The sequence below is a fragment of the Manis pentadactyla genome, chromosome 10 (genome assembly GCF_030020395.1).
Source record: "Manis pentadactyla isolate mManPen7 chromosome 10, mManPen7.hap1, whole genome shotgun sequence".
NCBI classification, from domain to species: domain Eukaryota; kingdom Metazoa; phylum Chordata; class Mammalia; order Pholidota; family Manidae; genus Manis; species Manis pentadactyla.
The window spans coordinates 19619705-19641253 of record NC_080028.1 but is presented as its reverse complement, the minus strand read 5'-3'; the positions used below and the strand labels follow the sequence as shown (position 1 = coordinate 19641253).

Below are 21549 nucleotides of genomic sequence, written 5' to 3'. Positions count from 1 at the left end.
TGTCGGACACAGAGGTCTGTAGGAAGACAGGCCTGAAGTAGAGGCCCACAAAGACCCAGAGGTGGGCATGGTGCTTTTTGGTCAAGCCACAGGTGGACACATCCCTTGGCTCACTGACCCCTCATCCCATGGGAAACAGTACATCTCGGGGAGACCCATTTATGAGCCCTCTAAAATGTTGGACCTGAGCAGGGTGCACCTTACATCTAAGAGTGGCACTGGCAGGGGACAGGAGTTAGACCAGTGGCCTTTGTGAATAGTTCTTTATTCAAATGACTACTAATTCAGGACCACGTCTTAGAAATGTGTTTATCCCTGGGGATAAACCTTATTATTCTCATTTCCCACTTCCCTCACTCCCAGAACACACCCACACCGTCAGTTTCTGTGTTTCCCACTCCTGATGAATGAATCGCCCCTGCATACTGACCAGCCTTGATGCTACCATCCTCCTCACCATCCACCATCACCACCAAATCCTTTGGCTTCCTAGCTTCTGCTTTCTGACCTCACTGCCGTGGCCTTAGTTGATGTAGCCACCAACTCTTGCTGAACGGTGACATCTCTTCGCCTCCTCCTTCTTTCCCCAAATCTGTCCACCATACACATGTCACAGGTCATTTGCAAGGCTTCTACCAAACAGTACCTCTGTGCAGTTAGCAGAAGGACACCCTGAACACCCTTCCTCCAGGAATTCACAGCCCCCAGATTGATGAGCAGAGAATGGGCTGGACGTCCTCCCTTTCTCCTCCCCTTAGCCACGGCCCCTTCGGCAGTGAATAGCGTGCACAGCCAGGTGTGGCAGCATTGCTTCCTTCCTTAACACCTTTCAAAGTTTCCCTGGGGCCTTTGGGATCAAGTTCAAATGCCTTAGCAGAGCACGCAGAACTGCTTTCCCAGTTTCTTCTCCCCTCCCTCCAGCCTCTAGGCCTGGAAGGGCTGGAGGCTCCTCCCATACAGCCATAGAGGCCACCTACTGCCCTGTGGCTATTGTACCCTCTTCCTAAGATGCTTGTTCTTATCACTCTCTGGTGATGGCCTGTTCTTCCCTCCGGAACCAGTTCAGATGTTGTCTTTATGAAACCTCTTACGTCTCATGTAGACTTCTGGATCCATTAGCCTTTGTAAATGCTTTGATTATCACGCTGATGATATTGTACCATAGTGATTTATTTCCATATCTGTGTGTTGCTCAAGGAATGATTCAGCGACCAAAAGAAATTAGAAGGGAGTTTCAGTCTTCACTCAAGTTTCCCAAAGACCACAGAGAGAAGCCAAATACACGATTCTGCTTATTATTATCTTCTCTTCTTCCTCCCTACTCTCTCTTACTACCCCTGACAAAGGCATCCCTCCTTCACCAAAGCCAGCATAGCTTTCCTTTCCTCTCCCTTTATTATTCCTCTCTCCCCCAAAAATCTCAGCCCTTCCTCTCATCACTTTATTAGATGGGCTGGTAGAGCTTCTGGAGGAGAAAGGGGAGGAAGTCCATCTTCTTTAAGAGACAGGAAACTAAGCTGTAGATTACAGGATTATCACTGGTTAGCAACTGCTGGTCAGATTATGCTGGGTTTTGCTGCAGTAACAATCCTCAAGTCTCAGTGGCTTCTTCAAACTGGCTTATTTCTTGCTCATGTAACATACTAACTGTGGGTCAGCTAGGCTCTGCTTCACATGTGTTCTTTATTATGGGGTCTTGTCTGAAGATGCAACCTGAACCTAAGACATGTATTCTCATGCTACAGAGAAAAATTTAATGGTAGAGCCACACATTGGCACTTAAAATTTCTGCTCAGATGTGGTGTATATCACTTCTGCTCATATTCCATTGACCAAAACAAGTCTTATGGCCAAGCATGGCAGTGGGGTAGGGAATTACACTTCTGCCCCAGGGAGAGAGACTGCAAGCCCATGGTAATGGGTAGGGATGTATAATCCTCACCAAGAAAGCAGCAGATTGGGAATAATCAACCTACTCAGGAAAACTCCATGTTAACCACATTTTATATAGCACATTAGTCTCTGAGCTCTTCTGGGCTCAGATGCTATCTTACACTGTTTTGTTTTGTTTTAAACACCTTCCGTGTTTTTAGGAAAGAAAGTTTCCATATAGGTTAGTAAGGACTTGGGCAGCAGAGAGAAAATCCTGTAAGGTAGAAATCAACCTTGGGATTGAGAATATTTCAAAACTGAAATTCAGAAACCATCTTCATATCATAGTGATATTCCTGTCAGATTAACAAGCAGGACGGGTAGATGGCTACTGATGTGGTATGTGATTTCTGAGAAAGAAGACCTCTTCCCCAAAGAAGTATTCTTTCTTCTGGCTCCCTGGACCACCTGAATTGCAGGCTTCATTCGGGAAAGCTGAAATCCAGCAGTATTTTATAGAGAGGTTAATCTGCGAAATGGGTTACGTAGGTATTGGAGAACTGAAGTGTCACAAAGGGGTCATTGAGGCCACACAGAAAATAACAGCAAGCGGTGAGGCATCTACTGCCCCTCCATGCGTGAGCCAAAGGATGAAGTTAGGGTCATCAGAACCTGGAACCTAGCACCCCTGGAGCTCTGAGGAAGAGATGCTCTCCTGGAACCGGTACCTCTGAAGTATGGGAAAATGCGGCAAGTCTAGTTTGGAGTGGTTTTTTTTTTAAAGATGGAAACTGGGGCCAGCTGCCACTGTGAGGTTGAAGAATCACTGCTGGGGTGACATGGGCAGGAACAGGCAAACAGGAAAGACCAAGTCCCTTCACCCCCTTGTTTCCCCTGCCAGTCTCTCGGTAGTGCCCCTGTTGACAGAACAAATCAGAGAGCCAGATGGGAAGCAGAGTGTAGTGGGTACTCCCTGCTCCAGCATCTCAGATGCGAATACAGAAGAGGGACACAAAGAGATGACTTAATAAACAGTATACTGCCTAATATCTAGAATTTTACACTTAGAAATTTAATCCTTTGGCTGAACTCATCCACATTTAAAATAAAAGGTGTCCCCGGGAAAGGTGAAAATGTTAATGTTTTTCCTCATTTACACCCCATTATGAATATGTTTATCAAATCTTTTCTACAGAGTTAAAAATAAAGAAGGGGAGGAAGGAGAAGCTACAGAGGGGGTCCTTTGACTGTAGCAGGGATGGATAGAGGATTCCACTAAAGTGGTAGAGGAGGGAAAAGGTTAAAAAAGAAGATAGGGATATTATGGATGATAAACTTCACCAACTTCCAAATTTCGTAGCTGCTTGGCAGAGTTGCTAGGTCTTTGCTGATCTCCGCAGTATAAAGGAACTGCAGCGAAGTAGACAGGTTTGTCCCTTTTGTCAGCACTCAGGCCTACGCAGCTCCAATCCGGGAATATAAACACAGGCCTGTGACCAAGACCACGCTAAGACAGTAGCCACCACCGGGCCACTGAATGATCAGTTTATGCAGTGACAGTTGCCTAGGTAATTCCAGCAAAACTTTACTACTGAATGAATTACAGTGGTACCCTAATTAGTAGAAAGCTGAGGCCTGGATTTCCTAAAAGGGATTTTACTGCCCTACGGATTCTGGCTGTCCTTTTTCTTCGTGTGCCTCTTTTCTCCAAGTTTCTATGGCTTTGCTCCTTTCCCTCCATCCTTTCTTCTTTCTGCCTTCTCCCCCTCTTCCATAATCATCCAGGTGACTGCCTATCTCCCCAGTTCTCTTGGTTCTGTATACACCTAGCCAACTTCAAAGGTACTATTTGGCCTACTGTATCTTATCAATAGGTTCTCAACCTCTGGCCCAATTCATGCATATCCTCTTGTAATGTAACTAACAGTTTAAAATTTGTTATTCAACCTTTTTCTAGTGTGACACATGGTGATGTTTACTAATGCAGTGCACCCCTTTGTGCTCTCTGGTCTCTCAAGGAAGCACATAAGAGTACTTGGGAGTGAATTGATGTTTTTAGAGAGGTACCTCAGATCCATTCTAATTTCTTTTAAAAAAAAATTCCCAAATTTAGGTACTTTAACCATTATTGGGGTCAAATCAATTGCCACACTCCTCACCATTGATCTGTCATATCAGGTTATTATGACATGTGGGTGAAGTAGATATCCAAATTTGGCTGTTGTTTCTATATTAAGACCTGTCCAGATCTATGTATGAGAAATACCACACCTAGCTAAGTTCTTACTTGAGAAACCCTTGCACATGTGCATTTTATAGCATTGTGTGTAACAATTAAACATTGAAACTAGCTTAAATATCCACCAGCAGGATAATAAGCCAATAAACTGCAGTGTCTTCATACAACAGACTTCTGAGCACCAGGAAATATGACTAGAGCTTCTTGTATCAACATGATGAACTTCACATGGTTGCCCAAACAAAACAAGCTGAAGAACAATTACTGTAGCATGATACCACTTCTGTAGCTTTAAAATACAATATTATATTTTTAGGAATACGTACATGTTGGATATTTGGGGAAAGGGAAATGTCATTGAGGAGAAGCACACAGAGGGACTTTGTAAACTGTATTTGCAAACCTTTTATTTCCTAAGTTAGTTAGTAGGCATATAAAAGTGTTTGATATTATTCTCAGTGCTTTTTCGTGTGTCTAGAAATATTTTTTCAAAAGGAAAGGACCTTAGAATGGCTGATTTCAAAATACTAGATACTTATTCATTGGGGCCTGTTAGAACTATAAGGATCAGTAATACTTATAAAAACTGACAAATAGTGAGCTACTAATAAAATCATAAAGCTACCACTGATGAACATGATGTATATATGAATGCACTGCAGGCAATGGCTCCTAATCTTCAAAAATCCCTCCTATGTGGGTATTACTGTTGTCCCATTTAAAAGATACTCAGGGGAGTTTTCTTAATTCAAATAGTGCTTGGCAGAACCAAGTCTCTAACCCAAGTTTGTTTTACTCAAAACCAGTAACATAGATGTTATTATATGAGTTCTTACTCTTATATAAGGTAAATTCTATCATCTTTGAGGTAGCTTCTTCCTCCAGAATTATAAAAAAAATTCCGTCGTCTAAGCTATCCAATCTGTGATACTTTGTTTTGGCCGCTGTAGCAAACTAATAAGCATATTTATTACACTTCACTTTTCGGGTAGTTTGACTAGGTATAGAATTCTGTACAGCCCAAATCCTTTTCCTTCAGAGGTTTCAAAGTCTTCCTCCTTTGATTCTAAAATCCAGTATTGCTGCTCAGAACTTTAAAAATATTCCAATTTGTAATTCTCTCTGTGTAATTGTTTCTTTCTTCTATGGAAGCTTCTATGATCTTCTCTTTGTCCCCAGTGTTCTGAAATATCATAGAAATATATCTACGTGGTTCTATGATCATCTGTTTTATTGGATAGTCAGTGGACCCTTTCAACTTGAATATTATTTCAGCTCAGGGAAATTTTCTTGAATAATTTGTGATTTTGCAGATGATTTATTTATTTTTCTTTTTGGAATTCCTGTTTTTCAGATACTAGACTTGCTGAGATGATCCTCTCATTTCTATTTTTCCTTTGTGTTAGGATAATATATTTTGCCTGGGAGATTTCCTCAACTTATTTTCTAGAAGATTTTACCCAACTTATTTTCAAATGCTTCTATTGTTTTATTTCTGCCATCATTTTGTTTTAATTTCCAAGGGCTATTTTGATTTTCATAATGTTATGACTTTTTAAAATCATATTTTGAGCTTTTTTCACTATTGCAATATCTTAACTTTCTGAGCGTCATGGTTTTTTAATGTTTTATCACTTTGTATAGCCTAATATCCTCTAACATGTTTCTTTCAGATTATATTTGTTACTCTTTGTATTATTCTCTTTTATGTTAATGAGTTTCTTCATGAGGTATCGCTATCAGATACCTAGTGATCTTTGTCCCATTGGCTGTATTTAAGAATAGGAAATGCCAAACTTGAGAAGTTCAGAGTAATAGGTGGCGACTGTCAGCTGGTAGCTTCATTATAGGAAAACAGCTGTGTGGTTTCCCGTTGGAGTCTGCAGTGTCACCATCTTTTGATCTTTCAACCGAGCTGATCAGATTCCCTAGAGAAGTTTCTGCCGGGCTCCTGCCTGGCAAGTCAAGACCTGGCTTCCAATGTTCTAGAGCCTAAGTGGATGAAGACAGCTGAGACTCTCAGCTTCCAGGATGGAAACATTCACTTGATCTTCCAGTTTTCATCATGGTACCCAATCCCTAACCATGCCTGATGTCTCACAGTTCAGAGACTGTATTAGCCTATCCAAACAAAACAAAGCAAAGCAAAACACTGCCAGTCTTCTGATAGAGTACTGGTGAGCATCTAGGGATATAACTTCTTCCTAAACAGTTTTCAATAGGTTCTTATTTTAGCAGCCCCTTCACCCCATTTCTAGACATCACTGGTGCCCTAGCTTTAAGATATTGTGACATTCTGTGGTATAAATATGACTGTTCTTGGGTTTCCCCAGAGCTGGCTTAGGATTCAGATTTTTCTGGTCTCCTAAGTCTGTTTCCATTTGTTTGTCTGCTTTTCACATTCCAACATTTTATTGATGCTGTTTTCTGCTTTCTTTCTTCCTTGACAGTTTATACCTTTATTTAAACACACTCACATTCACACCCACACACACACACACACACATACACACACACATTATCATTATTTTCATGGGGTACTGAGAAAGAGAAAATTCAATCAAGTGTGTAATTTTCCACCTTTACCTGGAAGTCTCAGGAGCATATATTCCTTAATTTTTATTTAACATTCAAATAGCAAAGATGATATCATGAAGTATAATTAGAAATGATCATTGAAATAAGAAAAATATCTCACATAGCTTTATATTCTAGCAACTTATCACCTTAAGCCTAAAAATAGGCTTAAAATCTTTATCAGTCAAAGCTATGAATATTATATATAGTATATATTTTTTGTCAGATAATCGTATCATCCTTTATGCATAAGAATTATACTTAAGAAGTTAGTTAATGTACTGCAGTTGCCAAAAGCCCACCAAAATTTCAAAACAGTCCTCATCACATTAAAAAATTAGTTGCTTTGTTCCTACTTAGATTTTCATTAATTTGAGGACATAATTTAAGTGACAATGGACTGTATCACCTTTGCTTCTCCTTGTTAAAGAAGAAATCTCTCTTTAAAAGTCTAATTGAGAAAGTTTTATGAAATGTTTATTTTTAAGGAATTCACATTCACTTTACATTTTGTATTATGAACTAATACAACTTCAGCCATCAGAAATGATTGGGATACCGGTCACCTATTGCTCCACAACAACCTACCATGAAACTTACCGACTTAAAACACATTTTATTTGCTCGTGATTATTTTGTTTCAGCAATTGTGCTGGGCTCAGTTAGAGCTGAATTGTGCTGGAGCTTCCTGCGCTAGGTCCGTGTAGAGCCACTATGTGGCCGCAGTCATCTCTTGGCTCAGCCGGGCTACATAGTCCAATTCTGCCTCGCTCATGTGCCTGGAGGTTGGTGCCAGCTCTTGGCTGGGTTTCTCTCTCCACATGGTCTCCTATCTTCAGAGAAGTTGGCTTAGCTCCTTCACATTGGCAGTCTTGGGGCAGTATTCCAAGTGGCAAGAGTGGAGGCTAGAGAGCCTTGGTCTAGGCTTAGAGCTCTCATGAGTGTCACTTCTGCCCCATTTCTTGATGAAAGCCAGTCACAAGTCCTGCTCACGTTCAAGAGGTGGAGAGATAGACTGTACCTCTTAATGGGAGAAGCAAAATATTAACATCACAAAAATGTTCATAGAGAGATGGGGAGGAATTGTGGTCATTTTTTACAGTCTATCACAGTCTGCCTTCTGGCCATAACTTATTTACATTTTTCCCACACAGTAAATATACTTCTTCCCATCCAGGATCCCCAAGGGCTCATGCCAGTATGGCATCAGGCTCAAAGTCCAGAATCTCATGTTCTGCAAGTTTGATTAGGGATGAGACTCCTTGGAAACAGTTCTTCAGATCTTGAACCAGAGACCTGTGAATGAAATAGACAAGTTAACTGTCCCCTGCACTTCCTCCCGACAGGAGATGCATACAAGATAATCACAATAGATCCTTTCACTCAAAATGGAGAAGAATCAGCAGATAGCAGGCACTGATGCAGAGAACTTCTTAACCCAGCAGAGCACATGCTTTAAACTCCTGTATTCCAGGAGCAAGAAACATGCCTTGATTCTTGTTCTTACTTTGCCAGATGGCTTATGTTTTTTATTTTTATAGTGGTCAATAATGTGACTATAATTATAAAATAATTGTACAATACTGTCCATAAGTATGTAGATAGTTCTTGACAAAGTTATCACTTCCTCTTGAAGTTTAAAATTGTGGGGATTTTCATACCTTTGAAGACACTTGTTTATTTTGTCAGTCTCAGAAATTCCACAATATAGGTACTAAACCAAGTTTAAAAACCTCTCCTCACTGCTTCTATTTCCCCTGAAGTTGTACCACATACAAAGCATAGTTATCAAATGAAGATGAAGGGAAAAGCAGATTTCTCAGAAGTGTTCAAATAAAAAATTCTATTTGGGACATGTTGGGTTTGAGTTGTCTCTTAGACCTCAAGTTCATAGTCCAGTCATCTCCCAACTAGGTTAGATGCTCTTGCTCAATACTTTATAGTCTCCCTTTGTGACTGTCTAACCCTGTCCTTGGGCAACTAAAGCATTATAACCCTCATTTTTCTGACAAATATCTATACCCCAAAGAAACTCAGTAACTTCCATAAAGCCAAACAGCCAAAGTGTTAAGAGCAGGACTTGAGCCCAGTCTTCCGGCAACCTGTATGTAGCCCTGTAGGGGACTCCCACCCCTCACCCACTCTCCTGCTGCAGCTTTTAAAGTCCAAGGGAGATGCAGGATAAGGAGCCCATTCATTATGGAGTCTCCGCCCACATGGTCAGTTGTCTTCCACAGCTGAGGCAATTGTTTATCTGCTAGCCACATGTGAGTATTTAAATTTTAATTGTAATCAGTTAAAATTAAATAAAATTTAAAAATTCACTTTCTTGGTTGCACTAGCTACTGTTTATTCAATAGCTGCATGTGACTAATGACTACCATACTGGATAGCAAACATATAGAACATTTTCATTATCTCAGAAGTTTCTATTCAACACTAATGGACTCTAAATATTCATACTGAATGAATTGTAAAGAAAGTATAGTTGTATCCTCATAGTTATTCTCTAAAGGAAAGTTCAGAGAAAGAAACGAATTGTTACCTGCTTTAAAAGTGACACATTTCATAATCTGATGGTATATCCAGCTCCAGTGAGCACCTCTCCCCAGTTCATACCTTGAATGTCTGTGTTTCTTATTTTAACATATAAGAATACGGACTTCTCTAAGCAGAGAAGCTAGGTTCTTTCCACTTTTGCATTTCCCTCACTCAAAATGCATACATACATAACATCTATGTCCACATGCAACCACCTCCATGAACAGTGCTTTGCACAGAAAGAGGCAGAAAGTGTATAGTGACTTTCTGCTAGCATCACAGTACTTCACAACACTGCTGTGGACAGTGGGCCACAGGAGAATATGTTAATAAAGAACAAATGACCACAGCTCTAGGAGGTCTGTAGCTAACACCCAGTTTCAAAGCATCTTCCTTTCCCCTTCCCTCGCTTCCCAGCAAGGAGATAAGGAACCTCGCCAACTGATAACCAAGGGAAAGGTGCACTCGCAGAGAAAGCTGGGAGGTAGAGGCCACCAAGGGGAGTCAGTGGGAACTTCAGCCTCGGGTCAGCCCCCTACTTAGTGAGCAGGTCACCAGGGCATTCCTCACAGGGCGGGTGGAAGCATCCAGAAAGCCTCCTTCACACATCCATGCACACAGGCAGGCATGTGCTCCCTGAACTTCCTTTTACAAATGAATGGAAAAATTTGGGACAAGACAGATGGGTTTTGAGTCCCTCCTAGCCACCTGCTGCTTATGTGACTTTGAGCGTGTTACATAACCCCTCCAAAGGGGTAGGAAAAGGGACATATGTTTAGAAACTTGATCACATGGTTTATCCTCTACCAATTCAGCAGTTTATTTTCCCCCTCACCCTTTTGGGTGAGGGTGACAACAGAGCTAGAACATAAATTGTATGTTCCCTTTAAAATTTTTTAAAAATATTTCAGGTTTTTTATAGGTAGTACTTACATATGACAAAACTTTCCTAAGTGTATACAGTGAAGTTTCTTTTCTCCCTACTTCCTCAGGCATCCCGTTCTCCACAGAGGCAGCCAATGTTTTCAGATGTCTGTGTCCTTCCACAGTCATTCCGTGCATACACAAGTACATAAGCGAATATGTATGTCAGTATGTTTATATCTGTACTTGCTTATATGTATGTTTTCCTTTTTGTTACAAATAGCTGTGTGACTGTTTTGGACCTTATTTTTCCAATAGTATCTTGGATATATTTTATATATATAACTAGGCACCCTTAATGTCTTTAATTGCACAGTATTCCATTATAGAGCTGTTCCATAATTTATCCTATCCCTGCTGATGAATTATTTAGGTCATTTCCAGACTTTTCCTGCTACAAACCATGCCATAACATCCTTGGGCCTATGTCACTTTGCACTTCGCACTTTGATAGACCTGACCAAGTGGCCCTTGTAGAATCTGTAGTAGTTTGCTGGCTCACCAGGGACATATGAGAGCAGACTGAGTATCTAAGCCTGTGTGGCGCCCTGATACCTCTGGGTCAGATCCCCCAAGTCTGACATTTGCCAGAACAACTCAGGTTACATTGCATCTGTGTGTGTGTGCACACGTGAGTGTGCTTGCACATGTGCAATCTCATTTGAAGAAAGTTGTTTTGGCTAAGTGGCTAAGAAAAATGGGAACCGGATATAGGTAATCATCACTGTTCCTTCTTGTAGCCCACCAGTTTGAAACAGTGACTGAGAAAATGAGATTGCTCCATACCCAACAAGAAAATCCTTATGCAAGGTAGAGAGAATGGTTCAAGTGGCAGCTGCAAATACAGAGTGGATAGGTTTCTAGAAAGCAGAAGCCAATGTTTAAGGAGATGAGATTTGGTCTCATAGCTGCCAATGTTAGCTAGTGTTCTGCAGAAGGTCAGCTCATTTGAGCCAACTGTAGGGGCTTGTCGTGTGTCAAGTCCTGTACTAATGCTGGGAATACAAAGATGAGTGTGACCAGTCCCGGCCCTCAAGAAGCTTATACAGCAAAGTCAGGTTTATAGGAAGACAAGTTCCACATGACATCAAGAGGCCATGGCAGTGATGACTGTCGACTCTTAGAGCCTATTGAACACCAGACATGTGCTCAGTACTTCTGTCCATCTCACCTAATTCTATGAAAACCCTCTAAGAGTGATTACGGTGTTATCCCCATTGCACAGATGAGGACATCAAGATCCGGGGGTGTTGAGGGGCCATCACAACATAGTTAAGTGGCAAAGCTGGGACTTAGACTGAGGACTGTCTCACTTCAAAGTCTTCAGGGAAAACAGGGGTGATGTTGAACTAAAAACTCATCTCCCTCCTTCATTAAATGGTTTTCTTCCTCCTCTTTTTATGGCACCACATTATTTTTCAGGGTGAGGGTGGGAGGAGGATCAAGGAAGACCTTCGGAGGGAGATGTGCCCTAAACTGTGGTTCAAAGAATGAGTGAAACTAAGGGCAGCTTTCCAAGCAGAGCAGTTCTTGGGCTGATCCCAAGGAAAACCAACCTCCAGGAGTCAGGAAGTTTCTGACACAGGGAGGCAGGTGAGTGGAGTGGGTAAGAGGGCAGCCTCTGGAACCAAACTGACTTCAAATCCTGGCTTGGCCCCTTAGCTGAGTGACTTTGGGCACATCACTCAACCTCTCTGATTCTTTGCCTATAAGCTGGGGTTATAAAGTGCTTACCCCCTAGGTTATTTATTGTAAGGATTGAATGAGTTAAAAAATCTGGCATGCTTAGAATAGTGCCTGGCACGTGCCCTGTATGTTTGTTCCCACTACACAATCTCCAGGCTCCAGGCTCAACCTAGAAGTAAGAAAGAGGAAAGCAAAATTTTGAAGCCTGTCTTTGGTGCTTATTATAGGGAACTATTACATGAGCTCACATCGTGTAATGTGGTGCTATAAAAGGAGAAGGAAGTGGAAAACCATTTACTGGAGGAGGGACATGAGCTTTTAGCCCAGAATTGTCTTGTCAAGCATGGTTGTGCTTATCAGCTTTCATTTACCATCTCTTAGTGTGAGTCAAAAATAGGTTTTATAATTTGTTGTCTATTTCTTTATGACATCTTTATTTGGTATTAAAATGTAATGGTCTGTCTCAAATAAGGCAAAAAGGTGGAGGAGGATAAAATAAAAGGAACCTCATTTGATGTAACTCTTGATTTTCCCCTCTCCCTCTTTGATGCCATAAAATGTTTTCAGAAAACCCTACGGAAAATAGAAGACGAATGATGTAACTTCCTCATTCACCCACAGAATATTTGTCCCTTATCCACTGACTCAGATTATTTTTTTCTAAGAACAGTATTCTATAACAGAGTCCAAGAGAAGTAAAAGAGAGAGGGAAATACTTCCGCAATGTATCAGTTGATGTGATTTACATTTTGTCTTCTTATTCTCTGCCTTTCTCTCCTTTATATGTTATCTCAAACTCACATTCCCAGCTCTGTCCCCAGATGAAACCCCATGCTGGTCCATCTTTCTCTAGGCCATTTCCCCCCCCCCTTCCCACTGTTTGAACAACTCTTGAGAATCTATCATCTTGAAGAAAAACAATAGCAATTTTCGCAGCATAAACCCCCATCACCCCCATTTCTATTCAAAAACCTGTACTGTGTACCAGCCACTCACTAGATCCTGGGGCTGCAGAAATTATGGTGATTCAGCCTGTTGTCTTGAATGAGCCATTCTTTCTGAGACTTGCGTGGGAGGAAAGGCATGCAAAAGGAGTTTGATTCTGCCCACCTCTGCCGTTCCATCATGGTCATTTCCTCCACGGTCTCTCCTCCCCACGTGACCATCAACCTCTCAAGGACAAAGATTCTATGTGTTTTGTTTACCACTGTATAATCAGTACCCTCCAGAGTGCCTTGAGGAAACACTGCTGAATGAATGAATGGAAACAAATGACAACACAGCATGATCAGTAAACTGATGCACTTGTAAGATAAGTAGCACAGAGGGAGCACTGAACCCTTTTGGGGGCAGAAGTGCAGTTGAAAGGATGAAGAGACTTGATGGGGGAGGTGACGTCTGGGTTTGGAAGCCCGTGGGTAGCAACACTGATATTCCTTGCATGGTGTTCAACTCATAGGAAGTATTCAATGGAGTTTTCTGGGTTCAACTTTACAATTTATGCAACATTATGTTTATGGTATCTCTAATATTCTACTATCTACACATTTCTGGGGAGGGAAGACATGGCCACTTCATGCTGGATTATGTGGCCCTGGAAGCTCTGTCACCTGGAGAACCTCTCAGTAGGGTAGGAACACCTACTAGAAAATTAAGTGTTGCAATGTGTGTGTAGCAACCCTGTGAGGAATTCTGGAGGCTGGGGGACCACTGGCTGAGAGAGAAAGCATTCTTAAATATATGCTTTAAAAGAGGGGTCCCCTCCAGGGAAGAACATAGCAAAGGAACAGAAAGATGTGGCTCACCTCTCACCTAAGCCAGAACCAGCGCTCATTGCCTAACTCCTGTATCCACCACCCAAGCAAGTTTCAGATCTGAAAATTCCTAAACAACTAGGTGATTATGACATGGAAGGGGAGGGGGGCAGAAGACAAGAGGAGATAAAAACAAACTACATTTTTAGGTGAATTTAGCTAATGACCTTATTGAAAAAAGACAAGCTATGAGGCCTAGACTTGCTATTAGCTTATTTTAAGATTTCTTAATTTCATTTAGCTCCAAGTCCTCCATGACCTAATGATGCTAATACACAGGAGACTGAGAACAACAAGTACTGACATTTGTGAGCCTCCTACCTATGGGATGATTTCTGGGCTCTCTCATGCTGTTGCAGACATAATCTCCCTATGACTGACTGAAGACATCTCTATATGAGAAACTCAAATTATGTCAATGATTAGATCACCTCTAATTAATTTTCAACTTGTGTTTTCAATATCTGTGTACAGCTTCATCATACACAACAAAGACACTTTCTTCAACAATGCCACAAGAAGTAGAATTGTACATCATATTTTACAAAGAATAAAGTATGAAGAAGGAAAAAACAAAATTGGTAAGTAGTATATTAGTATGACAAGTTACATTTGATTTGGGGGATTAGAGACTTTTTCCTATGGTTTTGCTGAGTTTATATCAATTTTAGAGATATTCATCATTTATGAAACCCCTAATTAATCCATTGATGGATAACTCATAAGTGTGAAATCTTAATACCATCCTTAGTTCTCTTTTGCAAATAGCATGTTATCTCATTTACCTAAGATCATGGAGAAAGTCTCTCAGTTCAACAAATATTTATAGGGCACCTGTTTTGTGCCACTCACTGGGGTAGATGTTGGGGAGATGACCACATTTTTGAGATGTTAAAATCAGACAACAAACAAATATGTAAATATAATAAGTAACAAGAAGTTGAAATGGATAATGTTATAGACACAGACAGTAAGGGGTGGGGGTGAGTTCAAGCTGAGAGGGAGTGGTCAGGGAAAGCTTCCGAGAAGCTGAAATTTGAACTGAAACCTGAAAGACAAGGGGACCAATGTGGGGACCTGGATGGGTGGGTGCTCCAGGCAGAGGCCCTGGGAGGGCAGAGATGAGCTGTTAGACGTAAGTAAATTCTCCAAATAATCACCTTCTCCATTAAACACCTCCCACAATTTATATTTTGGACATTTTTATGAGAATCTTTTCATGTTATATTACCAAATTTCCTGGTTTGTTAAACAAATTATTATATTTCAGGAGGATTTGGGTGGCTTTGTCCTTATCTCTGTGCCAGCAAGATTTTTATCACTAGTGTGAATAATGACCTATATCAGTCTGGGTCTAATTAGGAGACAAAAATCACACATATTTTGAACAGGGAAAAATTAATGTAAATACCCATGAACAGAGGATTAGAGTCATAATGGAGGACTGGCTATTAAAGGGTGAGAACACTGTAAAGAACAGGGGAAGAGCAGATACCAGGAGTGGCCACCACCCTGGAACAACTTCCCCGCCACAAGGCCGAGAAGCAGACCCTGGTAGGAGGGGTGAAGCTGGGGTTCACTAGGTGGCAGAGCGGTTTGCTGAGGGTTCTGTGCCAGTAGGACTCTTTGAGAATCTCCCTGTCAAGTGCTGGGGGAAGCTACCTGGAGAGATTCCAAGGAAGCCATTCACTGGTAGGTGTTACACCAGTAGTGCTGCTCTGTGAAGCTGTCCAAAGGCGTACCAGCCCTTGGGGAGGTGCAACGTGCTGCTGGCTTCCATGTCCTGCAGAAGCTGGATGCCAGAGGAGCCATAGGTTGCAGAAGCCTTCTGAGAGGAACATGCCGATACCAGGAAGACAAACTCCTTCCTCTTCCAGTGTCCCTCCAACACCTTCTACTGGTGAAGCTTAACCTTGTACCATCTGGCAAAGGACAAATATTTACAGGGTCCAGCTCCATTATTGCAAAGTAGACAATGAAACTGCATTTGGAGCTAAAGGAGAGTAAATTGATCACTGGCACATCGTTTAAACAGCCTGCTGACCAAGATTTCAGGTGGGATGGAGATTGGAAGGATGCATTAAATGTGTTAATCATTAGCGTCAGGAGCCTAAAAGATCTCAGTGATCCGGAAATCTCAACTACATCCAACAAGATGACACTTTATAGCTTGTAAATGTAAAGTCCTACACTCAGATTCAGCAAACCACCCTGGTACAGAGTAGGCAAGATGTTGCTCAACAACATCGTGAGAAGAGCAGACTTGAGATGTTTAATTGAATGCAAGCTCAGTGTGAGTCACTAGTATGGTAGCTGCCAAAAACTAATTTGATCCCAAGCTGCAAAAATTAAAGTATAATAAGAGGAAACAAAGAGCTACCTAGTTCACAGCTGAATATACTTGGAATGATATGTTCGGTGAGAGTCACTGTGGGTGGGTATGGTGAAATCAAACCTGACTTAGGTGTTTGTTAACTTCAGTGGGATTGTGGGTTAGCACATCCCCATGTTCTCTATAATAGTCATGCATCCTTGAGACACATCCTCCATGAAGTCCTCCATGACCATTCCATCCCAAAGGACTTCTTCCCTCTTCTGAATTCCTATGGCAATTATTTTTCGAGTGTTTATGCGATGATTAATCATGCACAACTCCTATTTTATTTTCTTGAATTAGTGATTTTCAATCTATCACCTAAATAAAGCACCACTGTTAACATCTTGGCATACTAAATAATTCAAATATTACATTAATTATTTTCTCATATTTATTCCCTATTTCTGCATGTGATTTTTTTTAATGAACTTCTGTGCTGCACATACTTTGTAATCATGCCCTTTTTTCATTTAACATCACATCATGAACATACTAGAAAATAAGTGAGTGGAAGTGAAATGATTATGGCAGTAGCTATTCTGGATTTTTTCCTAAAATGTGAATAATTAAAAAAAGAGTACCTTCACTAGTATTCATTTTCTAATTTGCAGCACACTCATGACTGATCATAACACTAATCAGCTAAAAACTGCTAGTCTAGATAATCCCCTTAATTGTAAATAAGTTGTCTTATTCATCTGTGTATCATTATTGCCTAGCACAGTATCTGGCATGTAGTAGGAGTGCTGTTGATTAATGTCTAACCATCAGCATCCTTACACAATCAAGAACTGTGTACAGTGAGGCCATTCAGCAATTGTGCTGAAATTCTTCATCTCAAAATGTGGGTTATTTTTACAACTAATCAAGATGGAGACAAAAGAAGGACAGAGACAGTGAGTTTTAAATGTTCTGAAGAATTACAGGAAGTGTGGTATTGTTACTAGTAAGAAATGATCTTGTCAAAGATTCTCTCATTTGATCCAAGTAGAATTCTAATCAGAAACCCCAAATGCTTTGAAAACTGGTAATGATTAACTAGAAAAGTATCAAATTGGAAATAACCAATCACAGAGTAAATTGTTAACCCAGGCATTAATGCTGAAAAATACAGAGTAAAACTACAAATGCTCTGTTAACCCAATATTTTGTTATCATCTTTGGTTTCATAAATAAAAGAAACAACTTGTTAGAAAAAATTTTAATTTATTGACAGAATTAATGTTTATCCAGTGTTTTTTCTGCCGGAAACTCTTCTGAAAATGGCATTTTGCATGAGCCAACATTGATTGGAAATAACACAAAAGTACTGATTGTAAACATGACTCATAAGGGTATTTCAGTAGAGTGTAAACTATCACTATGTAAGTTTTTAACTTCACTCTGAATTTTTTGCAACTGTGAAAATCAAGCCTGTTGAGATCCATTTTCAAAACAGAGTAATTAATATATCAACAAAGATTTATTTAACATAAGGCATAAAATAAATCTTCAAGTTGATTTACACTTTCAAAATTGGTGCTCAGAGGAGAAGTTAGTAAAGTGTTAGACTTCAAATAAAAAACTACTTTCTCACTTTGCAGGACTTTCATAAATTATGATAAATTTATAAAAGTCATCACCAGAGATATAGTTTGAAATGATTCATAGGTAAAAGAAATCAAAAGAAAAATAAAACTTAGTACATTATACTCAGTGAAAATGAAAACACAACATGTCAAAAAGTGTGCCGTACTTGATAAATACTCCTCTAAGGAAATATCCCAAATTAATGATGTTAAGAAACTAGAAAAAGAAAGGGAAATTTAGGTAGATGAAAGAAAATAATAAAAATCAGAGAAGAAATCTTTGAAATAGGAAAAAAATCAATGAAACTAAAAGCTGGTTCTTTGGATAAAAAAATCAATAAAATACAAAATCCTTGTAGTGGACAAACCCTGTGGTGGAAACTGTGGTTTATGTCTAACCAGTAGACATAAACCATAGTTTCCACCTAACCAAAAGAACATTGCAAAGGTGATTATGTCACTCCTATGATTATGTTACATTATATGGCAAAGTTTAAGGGAATTGGTAGATGTAATTAAGATCCTTGACAAATTTGCCTTAATCAAACAGGAGATTATCCTTGGTGAGCCTGACCTAATTAGGCAAGACCTTTAAAAGATGGCTTAGGCCTTCCCCAAGCTCAGAAACTTGAAGCAATGGCTCCCTCTCTCCATGGCTGGTTTTGAAGAAGAAAACTGCTGTGAATAATGCAACTGCAAAGAAATTAATTCTGTCAACAACCTAAGGAAGTTTGGAAATGAATTCTTGCCTAGTTGCACCTCCAAATGAGAATACAATCTGACCAAAACTTTAACTTCAGCTTTGTGAGACCCTGAGCAGAGAAGCTAACTAAACCATGACCAGACTTCTGACCAACAAAAGCTATGAGATACTAAATGGATATTGTTTTTACCTACTGCATTTCTTTTAGTTTGTTGCACTGTGAGGTAAAATTAATACAAACTTCCAGATAGCTTAATCAGGAAAAAAAGAAAGAAAAGACATATTTCCAAATTATCAGGAATAAGGGAGGTGATATCATCATAGAAACTGAAAGGATATTAAGGTAATATGAATAATCTTTTGTCACTAAATTTGACAACTTAAATGGACAAATTCCTTGACTCATTCAACAAGAAATAATCAAAACGTATCCAATAACAAATACCCTGATTAGTCATATATATATGAAATTAAATTCATACTTAAAATTTTTTTCACAAAGAAAAGTCCATAGCTAGATTGTTTCTCTGGTGAAATCTGTCAGGCATTCAAGAGAGAAGTAATGCCAGTTCTACAAAACCCTTTCACAAAATTGAAGAGTAGGGGATACTTCCCATCTTATTCTATGAGGGTAGTATTACCCAGGTACTAAACCATGCAAAGACAGCACTAGAAAAGGAAACCACACATCAACATCCTTCATGAATATAGATGGAAACATTATAAACAAAGTTTAGCAAAGAAAACCCAACAACATATAAAAAGATGAAACACCACAACCAAGTAGGGTTTATCCAAGACTGTGAGGCTGGTTTTGTATTTGAAAATTGATTAATATAATTCACCACATTGGCAAGGTAAAAAAGGAAAACCATATGAACATCCCTATAGACACAAAATGCATTTGACAAAATCCTACATCCATTCCAGATAAAATCCCAGCAAACCATGATTAAAAAGGAACTTCCTCAACCTCACAAAATTTGTCTATGAAATAGTTAACACTATACTTAACATACTTACTGGTAAAAGGCTGAATGCTTTCCCCCCAAAACAAGGAAAAGGGCAAGTATGTTTACTCTTATATTCATCATTTTACTAACCAGTGCAGTAAGACAAGAAAAAAATAGGAGTTATCCAGACTGTAAAAGAAGCAAAACTTTATTTTTAGATGACATGAGCATTGATACAGAAACTCCAGTGGAACCTACAAAAAGACTAGTGGGACTGAGTTTAACTATGCTGTAAGAAACAAGATTGATAAACAAAACAATTGTATTTCTACAAACCAGCAATCAAAGAATGAGAAATTGAGATATATACTTTGTTAATGGATCAGAAGTTTCAATATTGTTAAGATGCCACTTCTCCCCAACTTAATCTGATTCATTGCAATTCACATGCCAAGTTTGTGTGTGCAGTGTGTTTGTGTGTGGGGTTGGGACTGACAAGCTGAGTCAAAAATGTATAAGGAAAGAATGTAAAGTAGCCAAAGCTACTTTGAAAAAAGCACACAAATGGAAGGCTAGTACTACCTGATTTCAAGAAGTATTATAAACCTAAAGTAATAAAGAAAGGATGGTACTGGTGTAAAGACCGATCAGTGGAACAGACTAGAGAATCCAGAAGTGGAGCCACATGTATATGGACAATTGATTTTTGACAAAGTCTCAAAGGCAATTCAGTAGATAAGATTGTCTTTTCAACAAATGGTACTGGGACAACTCAAACCATATGTAAAAGATGAACCTTAAACACTTATTTAAAATGGATCATAATTCTAATGTACAATCTACAATTATAAAAATTCTACGAGAAAATCTTGGTGACCTTCAGTTAGGGATATCTTAAATATAACACTAAAATATTAAAGATGGTGGTGTGAAAGGTGAGACAGGGGCCTCCTCCTAAAACTGCATATAATATGAAAATTAATACAACTAATCCCGAAAGAGCAACAGGAAAGAGGGCTGCACCAGACTGCATACACATAGAGAAAAGGATAGACCTCACGGAACAGGGCACCAACACAGCTCCCCTGTGACCTCTGACATTGCTCCAGGATGGGCACTGGAGGGTGCCACATACAAATATGAAACATCAAAGGAACCTGGTTCAAAGCAAAATCATACATACATCAGAGGAAGAGTCAAATGAAACGAAACTCATGAATCTTCCTGAAAGAGAGTTCAAGACAAAAATCATAAACATGCTCATGGAGGTACAGAAAAATATTCAAGAACTTAGGAAAGAATTCCAGTTGGAGATCCAATCATTACAGAACACAATATCAGAAATGAAACATTCAATGGAAGGTTGTAAAAGCAGATTAGATATGGTGGAGGAGACGAAAAATGAAGTAGAAATTAGGGCAGAGGAATACAAAGAAGCTGAGGCACAGAGAGAAAAAGGGATCTCTAAGAATGAAAGAATATTGAGAGAACTGGGTGACCAATCCAAATGGCACAATATTCTCATTATAGGGGTACCAGAAGAAGAACAGAGAGAAAAAGGGATAGAATGTGTCTTTGAGGAAGTAATTGCTGGAAACATCCCTAGTCTGGTAAAGGAGATAGTCTTGCAAGCCATGGAGGTGCACAGATCTCCCAACACAAGGGACCCAAGGAAGACAACTCCAAGACATATAATAATAATAATTAGAATGACAAAGATCAGGGATAAGGGCAGACTATTAAAAGCAGCCAGAGAGAGAAATAAGATCACATACAAAGGAAAGCCCATCAGCCTATCATCAGACTTCTCAGCAGAAACCTTACAGGACAGAAAGGAGTGACATGATATATTTAATGAATGAAGAGAAAGGGCCTCGAACCAAGAATACTTTATGCAGCAAGATTATCATTTAAATTTGAAGGAGGGATTAAACAATTTCCAGATAAGCAAAAGCTGAGAGAATCTAACTCCCACAAACCATCTCTACAGTGTATTTTGGAGGGACTACTATAATGGAAGTGGTCCAAAGGTTTAATAGCTGTCACCAGAGGTAATAAAACCACAGTAAAGAAAGAACAGTTAATTACTAAGCAAATGCAAAATTAAATCAACTACACCAAAGCAAGTCAAGGGATAGACAAAGAGTATAGAATATGATACCTAATATCTAAAGAATAGAGGAGGAAGAAAAAGGAGGGGAAAAAAAAAACCTTTAGGTGGTGTTTGTGATAGCATACTGAGTTAAGTTAAACTCTTAGATAGTAAGGAAGTTAACCTTGAACCTTTGGTAACCA

General features: G+C 39.6%; 1 protein-coding gene across 3 annotated transcripts in view; it reads left to right on the top strand.

Moving 5' to 3' along the window:
* ANO4 (anoctamin 4) overlaps window positions 1–21549 on the top strand; it is a 388767-nt gene that overhangs the window by 277947 nt on the left and 89271 nt on the right. For all 3 annotated transcript variants that reach the window (XM_036891459.2, XM_036891457.2, XM_036891460.2), the window contains one exon: window positions 14128–14234. In XM_036891459.2, coding sequence (XP_036747354.2) covers window positions 14128–14234 — 107 coding nt within the window. The remainder of the gene's footprint in view (window positions 1–14127; window positions 14235–21549) is intronic.